The sequence below is a fragment of the Protomyctophum parallelum genome (assembly GCF_964188405.1).
Source record: "Protomyctophum parallelum genome assembly, chromosome: 12".
In the NCBI taxonomy this organism is placed as follows: domain Eukaryota; kingdom Metazoa; phylum Chordata; class Actinopteri; order Myctophiformes; family Myctophidae; genus Protomyctophum; species Protomyctophum parallelum.
In genome coordinates, this window is record NC_139712.1 from 13,609,687 (window position 1) to 13,624,881 (window position 15,195).

The 15,195-nt window shown below is 43.5% G+C and overlaps 1 protein-coding gene across 1 annotated transcript; it reads right to left on the bottom strand.

Moving 5' to 3' along the window:
- Positions 1-4,138: 4,138 nt before the first annotated feature.
- Positions 4,139-12,079, bottom strand: LOC310867532 (C-C chemokine receptor type 9-like; the record flags this gene model as incomplete). Its single annotated transcript, XM_083777647.1, has 6 exons — positions 4,139-4,459; positions 7,445-7,597; positions 8,286-8,528; positions 9,495-9,584; positions 10,490-10,822; positions 12,008-12,079. 6 exons carry the CDS (start codon positions 12,077-12,079, stop codon positions 4,139-4,141), a joined length of 1,212 nt encoding a protein of 403 aa, XP_083633773.1.
- Between the last annotated feature and the right edge of the window lie 3,116 nt (positions 12,080-15,195).

Sequence of the window (15,195 nt, forward strand, 5' to 3'; positions counted from 1 at the left end):
AACTACACTTTAGAAACAAGACCAAATAAACAACTACACTTTAGAAACAAGACCAAATAAACAACTACACTTTAGAAACAAGACCAAATAAACAACTACACTTTAGAAACAAGACCAAATAAACAACTACACTTTAGAAACAAGACGAAATAAACAACTACACTTTAGAAACAAGACCAAATAAACAACTACACTTTAGAAACAAGACCAAATAAACAACTACATTTTAGAAACAAGACCAAATAAACAACTACACTTTAGAAACAAGACCAAATAAACAACTACACTTTAGAAACAACACCAAATAAACAACTACACTTTAGAAACAAGACCAAAAAAACAACTACACTTTAGAAACAAGACCAAATAAACAACTACACTTTAGAAACAAGACCAAATAAACAACTACACTTTAGAAACAAGACCAAATAAACAACTACACTTTAGAAACAAGACCAAATAAACAACTACACTTTAGAAACAAGACCAAATAAACAACTACACTTTAGAAACAAGACCAAATAAACAACTACACTTTAGAAACAAGACCAAATAAACAACTACACTTTAGAAACAAGACCAAATAAACAACTACACTTTAGAAATAAGACCAAATAAACAACTACACTTTAGAAACAAGACCAAATAATCAACTACACTTTAGAAACAAGACCAAATAAACAACTACACTTTAGAAACAAGCCCAAAAGCCCCCCCAGTATTTTGCAAGCAATAACTTTACAGGGGAAAGCCAGCCATGTTTGCTCATAATAAGCAGACATGGCAACAGTGCCGGTGAAGCGTCCACATTATTGTCCAGTAGCTTTTTACTGCGTGTTTCTCCCCATGTGGTAATTCTGCCTCCGAGTTTGGGAATATTAACCGAAAACCAGGAACATTAGGAATGCCGTGTAGAATACCGTCCTCGTGATCCATCTGGCTGTCAATTAGCCGCGCGTCGGAGAGAAGAGGCCTCCTTTTGGCCGGCCATAACCCGCTCTGGGCGGGAACCACTATTGGTGTTTTTAAGCATCATGTTATACTTTAGCTGTTGGAAGAAAACAAATAGCAGATCTACAAGCTCATAGCGAGCTACGAGCTTGTAGATCTGCTATTGTTTTGGAAAAATCGTGAAAACGTTGTGTGAATCGAAATGAATATTGTATTCTTTCACAGCGAACGTTTTTAACTCAAGTCTTTGTTTCTGGGGCGTCCCGCTGCAGGAACAACATATTTTCAGATGGGGGTCCGCGGCCAATTACAGATAATTCTGGGGGGGGGGGGTCCTTGACGTGAAATAGTCTGAGAATGAACCACTGATACAGAAACACTGTCATGATTTAGAAGTAATTTGTAGACTCTGGTGTGAGTCCTAAATGTGATAAATGTAGAACGGAAGTTAAACTTTGTGGAAGTTCTTTTTCCTAAATAATAGTTGGACGTTCTTATTCCACAAAGACAGAAGTTTGAGGTCAATGTTGTTCCGTGGATCGTGTGACTGACTGGCCTGCCACTAGATGGCGCTATAACGCTGTCCATTCACTGCAGCAGACGCCCACATTGACACTACAAGTTATCAGCCTACGATGTGCCAGGGACCCCCATTAGAAAAGATGTGCCAGGGACCCCCATTAGAAAAGATGTGCCAGGGACCCCCATTAGAAAAGATGTGCCAGGGACCCCCATTAGAAAAGATGTGCCAGGGACCCCCATTAGAAAAGATGTGCCAGGGACCCCCATAAGAGAAGATGTACCAGGGACCCCCATAAGAGAAGATGTACCAGGGACCCCCATAAGAGAAGATGTACCAGGGACCCCCATAAGAGAAGATGTGCCAGGGACCCCCATAAGAGAAGATGTACCAGGGCCCCCATAAGAGAAGATGTACCAGGGACCCCCATAAGAGAAGATGTGCCAGGGACCCCCATAAGAGAAGATGTGCCAGGGACCCCCATAAGAGAAGATGTGCCAGGGACCCCATAAGATAAGATGTGCCAGGGACCCCCATAAGAGAAGATGTGCCAGGGACCCCCATAAGAGAAGATGTGCCAGGGACCCCATAAGATAAGATGTGCCAGGGACCCCCATAAGAGAAGATGTACCAGGGACCCCATAAGAGAAGATGTGCCAGGGACCCCCATAAGAGAAGATTTTTACAGTTCTCTAGCAGTGATTCTCAACCATTTTAATTTCAAGGACCTCCAGTTTGACATCCATTAGTCTACGGACCCCCATTTATGTCATTTCTATCTCTGGGACCTTTATATTGTAAAATCAATGCTAATTTAACTCTGAGAGTGAACTACTTGTACACTCTCTGAGTTAGAGACCCATAAGGGGGTTCCAAACTATCATTTAGCTGGGGACCCATGGGGGTCCCTCAAGGACCCATGGGGGTCCCCGGACCCCACTTTGAAAACCACTGCTATACAGCAGGAAAAGGCACCGCTGTGGAAGGAGCTTCACATCTGACATGCTGGTGGCGCCACCGTGTGGCGGCTTTTAGAAACACCTCCTATAACGGTATAGCTGTCAGGGTTACTCAAAGCTTCTCATGACAACTATTTAAGTTCTCATGGTGTTCCCTATAGAAGGCAAGAAAGAAAGAAAGAAAGAAAGAAAGAAAGAAAGAAAGAAAGAAAGAAAGAAAGAAAGAAAGAAAGAAAGAAAGAAAGAAAGAAAGAAAGAAAGAAAGAAAGAAAGAAAGAACCCGCGTGGGAATGGTGCAGTGAAGTAAATGAACTGACAAGGGCATATTTGTGTCCTAGACTTAAACATTGCAGAGTTACTATACTTACACAAATGAATGAGTCACTACTGTACATGAATGGAAACAGGAATAAATGCAAGCGCGGCTCAGTGACGTCATGTTGTAGTTTTAGTAAAAACAGAGAGATGTGTTTGGGGTGAGCGGTGAGTCTCTTACCACTGCGGCTCAGTGACGTCATGTTGTAGTTTTAGTAAAAACAGAGAGATGTGTTTGGGGTGAGCGGTGAGTCTCTTACCACCGCGGCTCAGTGACGTCATGTTGTAGTTTTAGTAAAAACAGAGAGAAAACTAGTATGATGAATAGGCCTTAAATGTCAACCGACTAGCCACAAACACAACTGTCGAGTACACACCGCATCTTACACGCTACAACCGTCCATGTTTCCTATAGTTCATCTCATCAGTGTCACCGATTATTACTCAACTCAAACAATCATGTTTTGGTTCGTTGAAAACAGGACGGTATGACAAAGCCATGATGAGCACAGAAAAGTTCCAGATGTCATTCCTTTAATATTATTTTATAGTAAAGTAAAATCACAACATTACATCTGGGGGGGGGGGGGGGGTTCGATTACCGCTGGGGGCGTGTTCGCTCCTCCGCGTCATCAGTGCCCATACCCGAAGGTGGGGTTGGCGAAAGGGCCTTTCTGTGTGGAGTTTGCATGGTCTCCCCGTGTCCCCTAGGGCAGGTACCCTCACATGTTCTCCCCGTGTCCCCTAGGGCAGGTATATCCTCACAAAAAACATGCAGTAATCCTGGTCTCTATACTGCCTCCCCCTGGCCAGCCGGGGCGCCTGATGGAGGGGAAAGGAACTGGTTGGAATAACGTGTTCCTTCCACGCGCTATGTCCGTCCGGAGAAACTCCCCCCCCCCCCCCCCCGTCAGGTGAAAAGAAGCAGCTTGGACTCCTCATGCATAGAAGGCAGCATGAGGTCAGTCCGTTGACAGAGGAAGTTTAGCGTCCAGGATTACATTAGATAATTAGATAATTGACACTCGGTGAAATAAATGGGTTGCAAAATGGTGGGATGAAAAGAATAAAGAAAAAACAATACTGTTAAACATGAAAACATTAAACATTATCTGTTAAAAGTGACAAATAAATCACAGTTGACAGTATTTATACAGTATAGTACAGTATAATGTACAGTATTGTACAGTATTTATACAGTATTGTACAGTATAATGTACAGTATTTATACAGTATAGTAGAGTAATGAGGGTAAAGTATATTAAAGTTATAGAAGTTTTACTTTTACAAAATATTCTAATTAGTTGAGATGGACCTGTATTTAGTCTTAGTTTTAGTCACGTAGTCAGCGAAGACTTTGTCTTAGTTTTAGTCGAGAAAATCAACAACCGGTTCACAAGGACCGGGCAGGGGGCGTGGTCTCGGAGTCCGACATCACAGAGGGCCGTTTGGGCGTGGCATCAGGCTCCGCCCACTGCCCCGCCCCCAGCCTGCGGGCGACGCCCCCCAACGCCCCGAGCAGGTCGTGGCGGAAACGCGCGCCCACGAACACGTAGAGGGCGGGGTTAGCGGCGGCGTGCGTGAACGCCAGGCTCTTCAACACCTGGCCAATCACGTCCAGCCGCCGCGACACAGCGCAGTCCTCCGTCACGTGATTGGTGGAATGATCAGACGCCTGCCACGCCTCCAACACCAGCAGGATGTTATACGGGAGCTGGGAGAGGACAAACAAAGGTTATTATAGTTGACTAAAACTAAATGTAAAAAACTAAAACTAAAATTAATTAAAAAAAAACACATTCATGATGGGAGAGGACAAACAGGTTATTATAGTTGACTAAAACTACATGTAAAAAACTAAAACTAAAATTAAATAAAAAAAACACATTCATAACATGGGAGAGGACAAACAACGGTTATTATAGTTGACTAAAAATAAAATAATAATAAAAACATTTTATTTATAACAGAATAATAATTAAAAACTTTAAAGGAACAGAAAAACAATAACTAACTATAAATAAACTGTATCGTGTTGTTTATAAAACTAACTAAAACTAATTGAAATGATACAAAATGTCCTTAGTTTTAGTCTTTGTCAATTTATATACAGTGTTGGGCAAGTTACTTTGAAAGCGTAGCTTGTAAAGCTACAAGTAGCTCACCATGGCAGTAGCTTGATCAAGCTACATAGCTACCCCTGGAGAGATGTAGCTTGTAAAGCTACAGCTACATGGAAAAAGTAGCTCAAAGTAGCTCAGCTACTTTTTATTTTTCAGCGTTAAATTGAGAATGTACATGCGGGAGACCCCTCCTCCCCTCTGGGAGACCCCTCCCCTCTGGGAGACCCCTCCTCCCCTCTGGGAGACCCCTCCCACCCTGCTCCCCTCGGGGAGACCCCTCCTCCCCCTGCTCCCCTCTGGGATTCCCCTCCCACCCTGCTCCCCTCTGGGAGACCCCTCCTCCCCCTGCTCCCCTCTGGGAGACCCCCCCACCCTGCTCCCCTCTGGGAGACCCCTCCTCATCCTGCTCCCCTCTGGGAGACCCCCCCACCCTGCTCCCCTCTGGGAGACCCCCCCCACCCTCCTCCCCTCTGGGAGACCCCTCCTCACCCTGCTCCCCTCTGGGAGACCCCCCCACCCTGCTCCCCTCTGGGAGACCCCTCCTCACCCTACTCCCCTCTGGGAGACCCCCCCACCCTGCTCCCCTCTGGGAGACCCCCCCCACCCTCCTCCCCTCTGGGAGACCCCTCCTCACCCTGCTCCCCTCTGGGAGACCCCCCCACCCTGCTCCCCTCTGGGAGACCCCTCCTCACCCTACTCCCCTCTGGGAGACCCCCCCACCCTGCTCCCCTCTGGGAGACCCCTCCTCACCCTGCTCCCCTCTGGGAGACCCCCCCACCCTGCTCCCCTCTGGGAGACCCCTCCTCACCCTGCTCCCCTCTGGGAGACCCCCCCACCCTGCTCCCCTCTGGGAGACCCCTCCTCACCCTGCTCCCCTCTGGGAGACCCACCCACCCTGCTCCCCTCTGGGAGACCCCTCCTCCCCCTGCTCCCCTCTGGGAGACCCCCCCACCCTGCTCCCCTCTGGGAGACCCCTCCTCACCCTGCTCCCCTCTGGGAGACCCCCCCACACTGCTCCCCTCTGGGAGACCCCTCCTCCCCCTGCTCCCCTCTGGGAGACCCCTCCTCCCCTCTAGGAGACCCCTGCTCCCCCCTGGGAGACCCCTCCCACCCTGTGATACCAGGGCCAATCAGAGGCCAATTAGAGGCAGCTGTCAAGTGCTGATATGCCCTCAAAGCAATCAGAAAAAGGAACAGTCCTTGATTTTTCAAAGGGGGTTCTAGTACAAGAATTAACACAGCAACCAATGGTCAAAATTAATATATTTCTTTCATGTTATTGCCCAAAATTGTAGCTTGTAACTTGAGTAGCTAAGCTACAAAAAATGACCCAAAAGGTAGCTGAGCTACTTGACGAGGTACACAAATATGAATGTAGCTAAAATACCACAAGCTACAGCAAAATGTAGCTCAGCTACGTAGCTCAGCTACATGTAGCTTAATACTCCCCAACACTGTTTATATATAATCTTTATGCTTGGAGTGTAGTGAAATAATTTATATATAAACTTAATCTGTATGCTTGGAGTGTAGAGTAATCATTTGTAATGCAATTAATTTCTAACTTAATATATATTTTTAATGCTATCTTTTCTTGAGTTTTTATTACCAATACTTACTCTGGCTCTAAAACTAAAACGAATCAAAACTTAACTAAAAAAAGCTAAACTAAAACTTAGCGTTGGATCACAACATTAAAAACACCAGATAATAGCTAGATAGCTATAAACACAACACCAGATATATAGCTAGATATCTATAAACACAACACCAGATATATAGCTAGATAGCTATAAACACAACACCCGATATATAGCTAGATATCTATAACACAACACCAGATATATAGCTAGATAGCTATAAACACAACACCAGATATATAGCTAGATATCTATAACACAACACCAGATATATAGCTAGATAGCTATAAACACAACACCAGATATATAGCTAGATATCTATAACACAACACCAGATATATAGCTAGATAGCTATAAACACAACACCAGATATATAGCTAGATATCTATAACACAACACCAGATATATAGCTAGATAGCTATAAACACTATTCCCGGTCAGTGGACTTCAAAATAAGATATTTTTTATTATTACAAATACTATTCTCTGGTATCGGTATTCGGTATCGGCTAACACAGAAATTGTCGTATTGGGATCCGATCGGAAACGAAAAAAGTGTATCGGAACATCCCTACTTAATTCTTAAAATCTCGCCTTAATTCTTATTATATTAGAATCTCGCCTTAATTCTTATTATATTAGAATCTCGCCTTCATTCTTCTTATTATATTAGTATCTCGCCTTAATTCTTATTATATTAGTATCTCGCCTTAATTCTTATTATATTAGTATCTCGCCTTCATTCTTATTATATTAGAATCTCGCCTTAATTCTTATTATATTAGTATCTCGCCTTCATTCTTCTTATTATATTAGTATCTCGCCTTAATTCTTATTATATTAGTATCTCGCCTTAATTCTTATTATATTAGTATCTCGCCTTAATTCTTATTATATTAGTATCTCGCCTTAATTCTTATTATATTAGAATCTCGCCTGGGACAGGAGGAACACGACCACCACAGCCAGGATGACCCTCAGCGCCTTGTGCTTCTGGAAGCTTCCTCGAGGCGCGCGCAGCAGAGTGCGCGCAATACCGCTGTAGCACAGCACCATGACCAGCAGGGGGAGACAGCAGCCCACGCACACCTGCATGCAAGGTTAGGGGAGACAGTTTTAGTTTAGCCTGGCAAGTGTTCCTTTCCCGGTCGGGAGCGGATGACATTGTTATGTCATGTTGTAGTCATTGTTTTGTAGTCATCAGGATGCTATCGTTACGTCATGTTGTAGTCATTGTTTTGTAGTCATCAGGATAATATCGTTACGCCATGTTGTAGTCATTGTTTTGTAGTCATCAGGATAATATCGTTACGCCATGTTGTAGTCATTGATGACGTAACGATATCATCCTGATGACTACAAAACAATGACTACAACATGAGGTAACGATATCATCCTGATGACTACAAAACAATATGAGGTAACGATGTCATCCTGATGACTACAAAACAATGACTACAACATGAGGTAATGATACCATCCTGATGACTACAAAACAATGACTACAACATGAGGTAACGATACCATCCTGATGACTACAAAACAATGACTACAACATGAGGTAACGATATCATCCTGATGACTACAAAACAATGACTACAACATGAGGTAATGATACCATCCTGATGACTACAAAACAATGACTACAACATGAGGTAACGATATCATCCTGATGACTACAAAACAATACTACAACATGAGGTAACGATATCATCCTGATGACTACAAAACAATGACTACAACATGAGGTAACGACACCATCCTGACGTAACGTCACCTGTAGAGCGAGCACGGCCACCTTGGTGTGGTTGTTGTAGGTGGAGTTGTTCCAGGAGGAGTAGACCAGGCCGCAGGATGAGCGTTGGGGCCCCCCGGTGGCCCCCTGGGGCCCCTGGGGGTCGCTGGCCTGGGCGTAGATGAGGTCAGGCGTCGCCAGCAGAGCGGACAGCAGCCAGACGGTCACACACGCCATCTTACTGATGCGCAACCTCTGGCTCTTCAGATTGTGAGCCTTGGTCACCTGTAGGGGCGGTAGAAGGAGGGAAAACATTCAGCTTGACTTTACTTTAAAGAGACGTTTAGTTAGAAATACTCTGTTAGGACGAGGGGGAAAGTCTCTCGGAATTCTACATTTATTTGAGTAAGAGAATTTCATATTGTATAGTTGTTACGTTCCCACCAAAGAGGTCCAGGTGTTATTTTGTGCAAAAGTGCATTATTGGCTATTTCCTCTAATATAAGCCATCAATGGGGGTTGGGTTTCTGTGCTAATTTGCTTATTTATTATCGAAATAAGTAGTAAAGTGTGCCGCTTGGGATACTATTTACATTATGAAGAGAGGATATATTTTAAAAAAAATGTTTTTTTGAGCGATGGAAATAAGCGAATTAGCACAACACCCCATAGCCCAATTCAATTAAATTCAATGCAATTCAATTCAATTCACTGAGGGCTTATGGTAGGGGAAACAGCGAATAATGCGCTTTCGCACAAAATAACACCTGGACCTCTTTGGTGGGGACGTAACAACCACAAATAAAGGTAAGGAAGCCTTCTAACATGGAATTCTTCTTTAAAACAAGTAGCAAGAGAAATAATGCAGAACGTCCCATTTAGATCTTTTGAAAATAGCAGATCTACAAGCCTATGGATCGGCTATTTTCAAATGGCCGAAATGTATATATATCTGAAGTGGTTAATATACGTTTTGTAATAATAATAGTATAGTGGAGAGAAGAAGAAAAAATCACACTTGTGTGAAGTGAGGGGTGCTCTTAAGATCCTACATCATCACATTCTTTGCTCAGCCAATAAAATCATCACATTCCGTGGCGCACACACACACACACACACACACACACACACACACACACACACACACACACACACACACACACACACACACACACACACACACACACACACACACACACACACACACACACACACACACACACACACACACACACACACACACACACACACCTGTACGATGGCCACGTAGCGGTCGAGGCTGATGCAGGTGAGCAGGAGCATGCTGGAGAACAGGTTCACCTTGTAGAGCGCTGACACCCCCTGGTGGACATAAATATATACATCTCCTTTAAAAGGGATCCCTGGCTGATAAGACAAATATGCCTTAATGCATTAGAATTACCCCTACAACTAAAATCTAAAATGTATAACACCTTAAAGATGATATTTATTTTATACATTCAGTAGATCCTGTGATCTTTTGGGTAAGACTTTACAATAACGACCTACTAACGACCTGCTAGCTTTATAGTATCGACCTGCTACTATAAAGCATTTATAAACATTTATAAGCAGTTTGTAGAGGAGTAACATTTAACATTTAGTGAATAGTTCACTACTTACTAATACCTTACTAATAACGTATACAAATTATGTTTAAACATAGTTATAAATGTTTAGGTAAATATTTACGGATGTCAACAATGATTGTTCATGATTATTACTCATCTACAAAATGCTTATAAATGTTCATAAATGTTTTATAACAGGTCGTTATTGTAAAGTTTTACCCACTCAACTTTTACTTTCTCTAATAACGACCGTCCTAAAACATGACAATGAAGGTTGACCTTTTAAAGAGCGTCTGCTAAATGTAGAGTAGACCACTCACCTTACAGAGTGGCGTGCCGTATAGCGCCACCCTGTGGCCGAGGCATTGTGAACTCACCTTGCAGAGTGGCGTGCCATAGCGCCACCCGGTGGCCGAGGCATTGTAAGCTCACCTTGCAGAGTGGCGTGCCATAGCGCCACCCTGTGGCCGAGGCATTGTGAACTCACCTTGCAGAGTGGCGTGCCATAGCGCCACCCTGTGGCCGAGGCATTGTAAACTCACCTTGCAGAGGGGCGTGCCGTATAGCGCCACCCTGTGGCCGAGGCGTTTTAAACTCACCTTGCAGAGTGGCGTGCCGTAGCGCCCCCCTGTGGCCGAGGCGTTTTAAACTCACCTTGCAGAGTGGCGTGCCGTAGCGCCACCCGGTGGCCGAGGCATCGTCGGCCCAGAAGGGCAGCGAGGTCAGGAACAGGAGGTCGGCCAGCGCCAGGTTCAGCAGGTAGACGTGGGTCACCGCGGCGGCCCTCTGGGCCCGCCCCCCCCTCCTCCTCAGCCGCGGGCCGTACAGCCAGACCACGGCGGCGTTGCCCAGCGCGCCCAGCGCCACGATGCTCCAGAACAGAGGCGGCTCGTAGCGGCCGCGGAACGCGCGCACCCAGCTCTTATCGCACGGCACGCCGCCGCCGCTCAGCAGAGACTCGTAGTCCGCCGAGTAGTCCCCGGAACCCTGTACGATAATACATATATACTGTAATATATACTGTAATATATACTGTAGAACCCTGTACGATAATACATATATACTGTAATATATACTGTAGAACCTTGTACGATAATACATATATACTGTAATATATACTGTAATATATACTGTACGATAATAAATATATATACTGTAATATATACTGTAGAACCCTGTACGATAATAAATATATACTGTAATATATACTGTAATATATACTGTACGATAATAAATATATACTGTAATATATACTGTAGAACCCTGTACGATAATATATACTGTAATATATACTGTAGAACCCTGTACGATAATAATATATACTGTAATATATACTGTACGATAATAAATATATACTGTAATATATACTGTAGAACCCTGTACGATAATATATACTGTAATATATACTGTAATATATACTGTAGAACCCTGTACGATAATATATACTGTAATATATACTGTAGAACCCTGTACGATAATAAATTTACAATGTAGTCACCGGAACTCTGTACGATAATACATATACAATGTAGTCACCGGAACCCTGTACGATAATACATATACATACTGTAGAACCCTGTACGATAATAAAGATATACTGTAATATACACTGGAGTCACCGGAAGTCAGAGGAGAGGAGAGGAGAGTTACAGGGAGAGGAGAGGAGAGGAGAGGAGAGTTACAGGGAGAGGAGAGGAGAGGAGAGGAGAGTTACAGGGGGAGAGGAGAGGAGAGGAGAGGAGAGGAGAGGAGAGGAGAGGAGAGGAGAGGAGAGGAGAGGAGAGGAGAGGAGAGGAGAGGAGAGGAGAGGAGAGGAGAGGAGAGGAGAGGAGAGGAGAGTTACAGGGGGAGAGGAGAGGAGAGGAGAGGAGAGGAGAGGAGAGGAGAGGAGAGGAGAGGAGAGGAGAGGAGAGGAGAGGAGAGGAGAGGAGAGGAGAGGAGAGGAGAGGTTTGACACAGATGTAGAGCACAGATACACTTTAAGCAACTGTGCTGTTTTTGCACCAAACGGTGGAAAAAAACGTTGCAAAGTTCTCACACACACACACACACACACACACACACACACACACACACACACACACACACACACACACACACACACACACACACACACACACACACTGTTTGGGGGGTCTCCATATTCAATTCAATGTAGCAAACAATACTTACGTCAGTAAATGCACTTTGATCAGTTGTGAGTTCAGTTCCATCCACTGGAAACCCAGAGCTGGCCTGGTCCATGTCTGTAACAATATATATATATATATATAATAATATATGTATATATATATATAATATATATATGTATATATTATATAATGTATATGTTGAGATATGAGCCAACATTTCAATAACGGTGCATCCCTAGTTTTGGAATAAAGAGGCATTGCTTCTTTTTTCAAATTCAGCCTTTTTTTCAGAATGGCTAAAATAATTATATTCTTTTAATACAAAATTTAGATCATATCGACATGGGTTATATCGGTTATCGGCCATAATAACGATTAATTATATCGGATATTGATAACGGCCAAATTATCGAATCGGTACATCCCTATAGTTAAAATGATCAATGATCGTATCAGGTAAAATAAACGTGTCCTTACCTTATCAATATGATGGCATGCAGAGAGAGAGGAATGGATTCCAGTGTGTTTAGTAAAGGAGCTACTGTATGGAGGAGTGAAACTTACAGTACAGTGTTTAGCAGAGGAGCTACTGTATGGAGGAGTGAAACATACAGTACAGTGTTTAGCAGAGGAGCTACTGTATGGAGTAGTCGACTCAAACATACACTATACTGTCTGTGACTAATGTTGAACCAACTCATCTTCTCTCTCTCTCATACGGCAGCGTGACACATCAGCGTGACACGCTTAGATGTGGTCGCAGTGCACATGCACACACACACACACACACACACACACACACACACACACACACACACAGACACACACACACACACACAGAGCAAAACAAAAGATGACACTTTGCACTTTGACAGTCATTTGATACAGTGGTAGTGGTAGGCTAAAAGTTTGATGTTAAAAATGTATTTGAGTAAGAGTAAAGTATCCAAAATAGGCATAAAAGTTATACTTTAAAGTAGCAAAAGTAAAAAATAAATGCAGTAAGTCTATTTTCACATAGCCAGTGTATGACAATGTGCATGAGTTGAAGACAGTTGTTAATGTATGTTTTGTAATAATAGTTAAAGAAAAGTACAATATTTGCCTCTGATGTGTAGTGGAGTAGAAATAATAAAATGTAAATACCTCAAAATGTTATTGAATTTTACTTAGTTACTTTAGTTTACACCACTGCATTTGAATCGTTACGGGTTTTTACCAGTGTAGTTAGGATTACAGAATCCTAATCGTATTTTTATAGCGCTTTTCCAAGTGCTCAATGCATACTTCTACAATTATTTGAAAACTTTTGTTACTTTGGCGATTTTACATATTACATTAACCACTTCAACCCTATACATTTTGGCCATTTGCAAATAGCCGATCTATAAGCTCACAATGCGTCGCAACCGGACGAACCGTTCGCCCCACCGAATGATATAGAAATACTCGTGCAAGAGTTAAAGTCTGGAATTCTAAATTTACTTGTGGAAAATGTACAACACATGTACAGTATGCAAATCATGTACAGTATGCAAATCTTTTTAAAGTTGCAGATCTACAAGCCCACAATGCGTCGCATATATTAGAGTTATATTAACGCTTTGCTTTTCATTTCTGTTTATTGTATTTTTTTAGCTTTTTCTCTGTTATATATTTATTTTACAGAGTATATAGATTGACTAAGTACTACAATCAAATAAATCTGTATACTAGATCCCCCCCCCCCCCCCCCCCCGCCACTATGGGAACCAATCATCTGTTTCCTTTTTGATTCTCTAACGTTACTGTTGGAAAACTGCCTTTTTACACTTTACATGTACAGATGTAGCACTTTCAGTCGCTGTAGCTGTGTGTGTGTGTGCGTATGTGTGTGTGTGCGTATGTGTGTGTGTGTGTGTGTGCGTGTGTATGTGTGTGTGTGTGTGTGTGTGTGCGCATGCCTGTGTGTATGTGTGTGTGTGTGTGTGTCACCCAACTTTCAGTCCCTGTAGCTGTCAGAGTGGGTGTGTGTGTGTGTGTGCGTGCACACGTCTGTGTGTGTGTGTGCGGGCATGCCTATGTGCGTGTGTGTGTGTGTGCGTGTCACCCAGATGAAGACAGGAGGGTGTTCAGCGTGTGTTCAGATCCTGGCCACAGAGCCTGATGCATGCTGGGTAAAACCAAGCCCCCAGTGAGGCTCTCCAGCGTTGAAGCACTCGGCCCCCTGGTGGTTGGAGCGTGGACTGCAGGCGGACCCGTGGATTCACGACCGGGAAAGCCCCCCCCCCCCCCCCAGTGCAGCAGCTGGGCTGTCGCGCCAGTTCAGTCTCTACTTCTTTATACTCTAGGACTAAAACCAAGACCAAAGATGGACAAGAGATCCAGTATGAGTCATTTTACACTTGGTTGCATGCTGATGGCTGATTTTACACCTGCTGAAAATAGCAGATCTGCACGCACACAACGCGTCACGCTGCGACGCGTTGTAGATCTGCTATTTTCAGCAGGTGTAAAATCAGCCATTACGACGGCATCAAGACCCGCCAAAACACATTTTAGTCGACTAAATCACCTGTAGATTTAGTAGACTAAAATCTTATGACATTTAGTCGACAAAAACTAGACTAACACTAAGACATTCCAGGTGACTAAAACTATGCGAAAACTATTCAAGAAACTAAAATAGAAACTTGCTGCCAAAAACAACACTGTGAGATAAATATAGTAAACATTCAACAAATGGGACAATACTTCATCTTCAAAGTTTGGTGACAGCTTTTTATTACCTTCCAGGCAGCCTGCCTTTGCATCCACCGTGCGCACACACACGCAAGCATGCACGCACGCACGCACACACACACTTATTAAGCCCTCCTTTCCAACACAAGCAGAATGCACAGCTTGTAGCAGAACACAGATGCATCACACTCTACAAGAGCATTACATCATCAACAGGAGACAGTGGCCCAATCCCAATTGCCTCCCTCCCCCGCTGAGCCCTGATTGGACCCTCATTGACTTTAGTGACGTCAGCTGTAAGTGCTTGAGGGTGAGAGGCTGCAAGGGCTCCACATTGTTGTGAAAGAAATGGGACGGCACTTTGAAGATGAGTCCGCCATTCATGACGCTTTGCATCACTTTATAAAAACCGTCCTTATTCACAGCCAGTGCCTACATGCTAAATGCACTTTCCTGTGTGATAGGGGTTGTAATATTTCATATAGCCTATAATAAAATTCATTATAA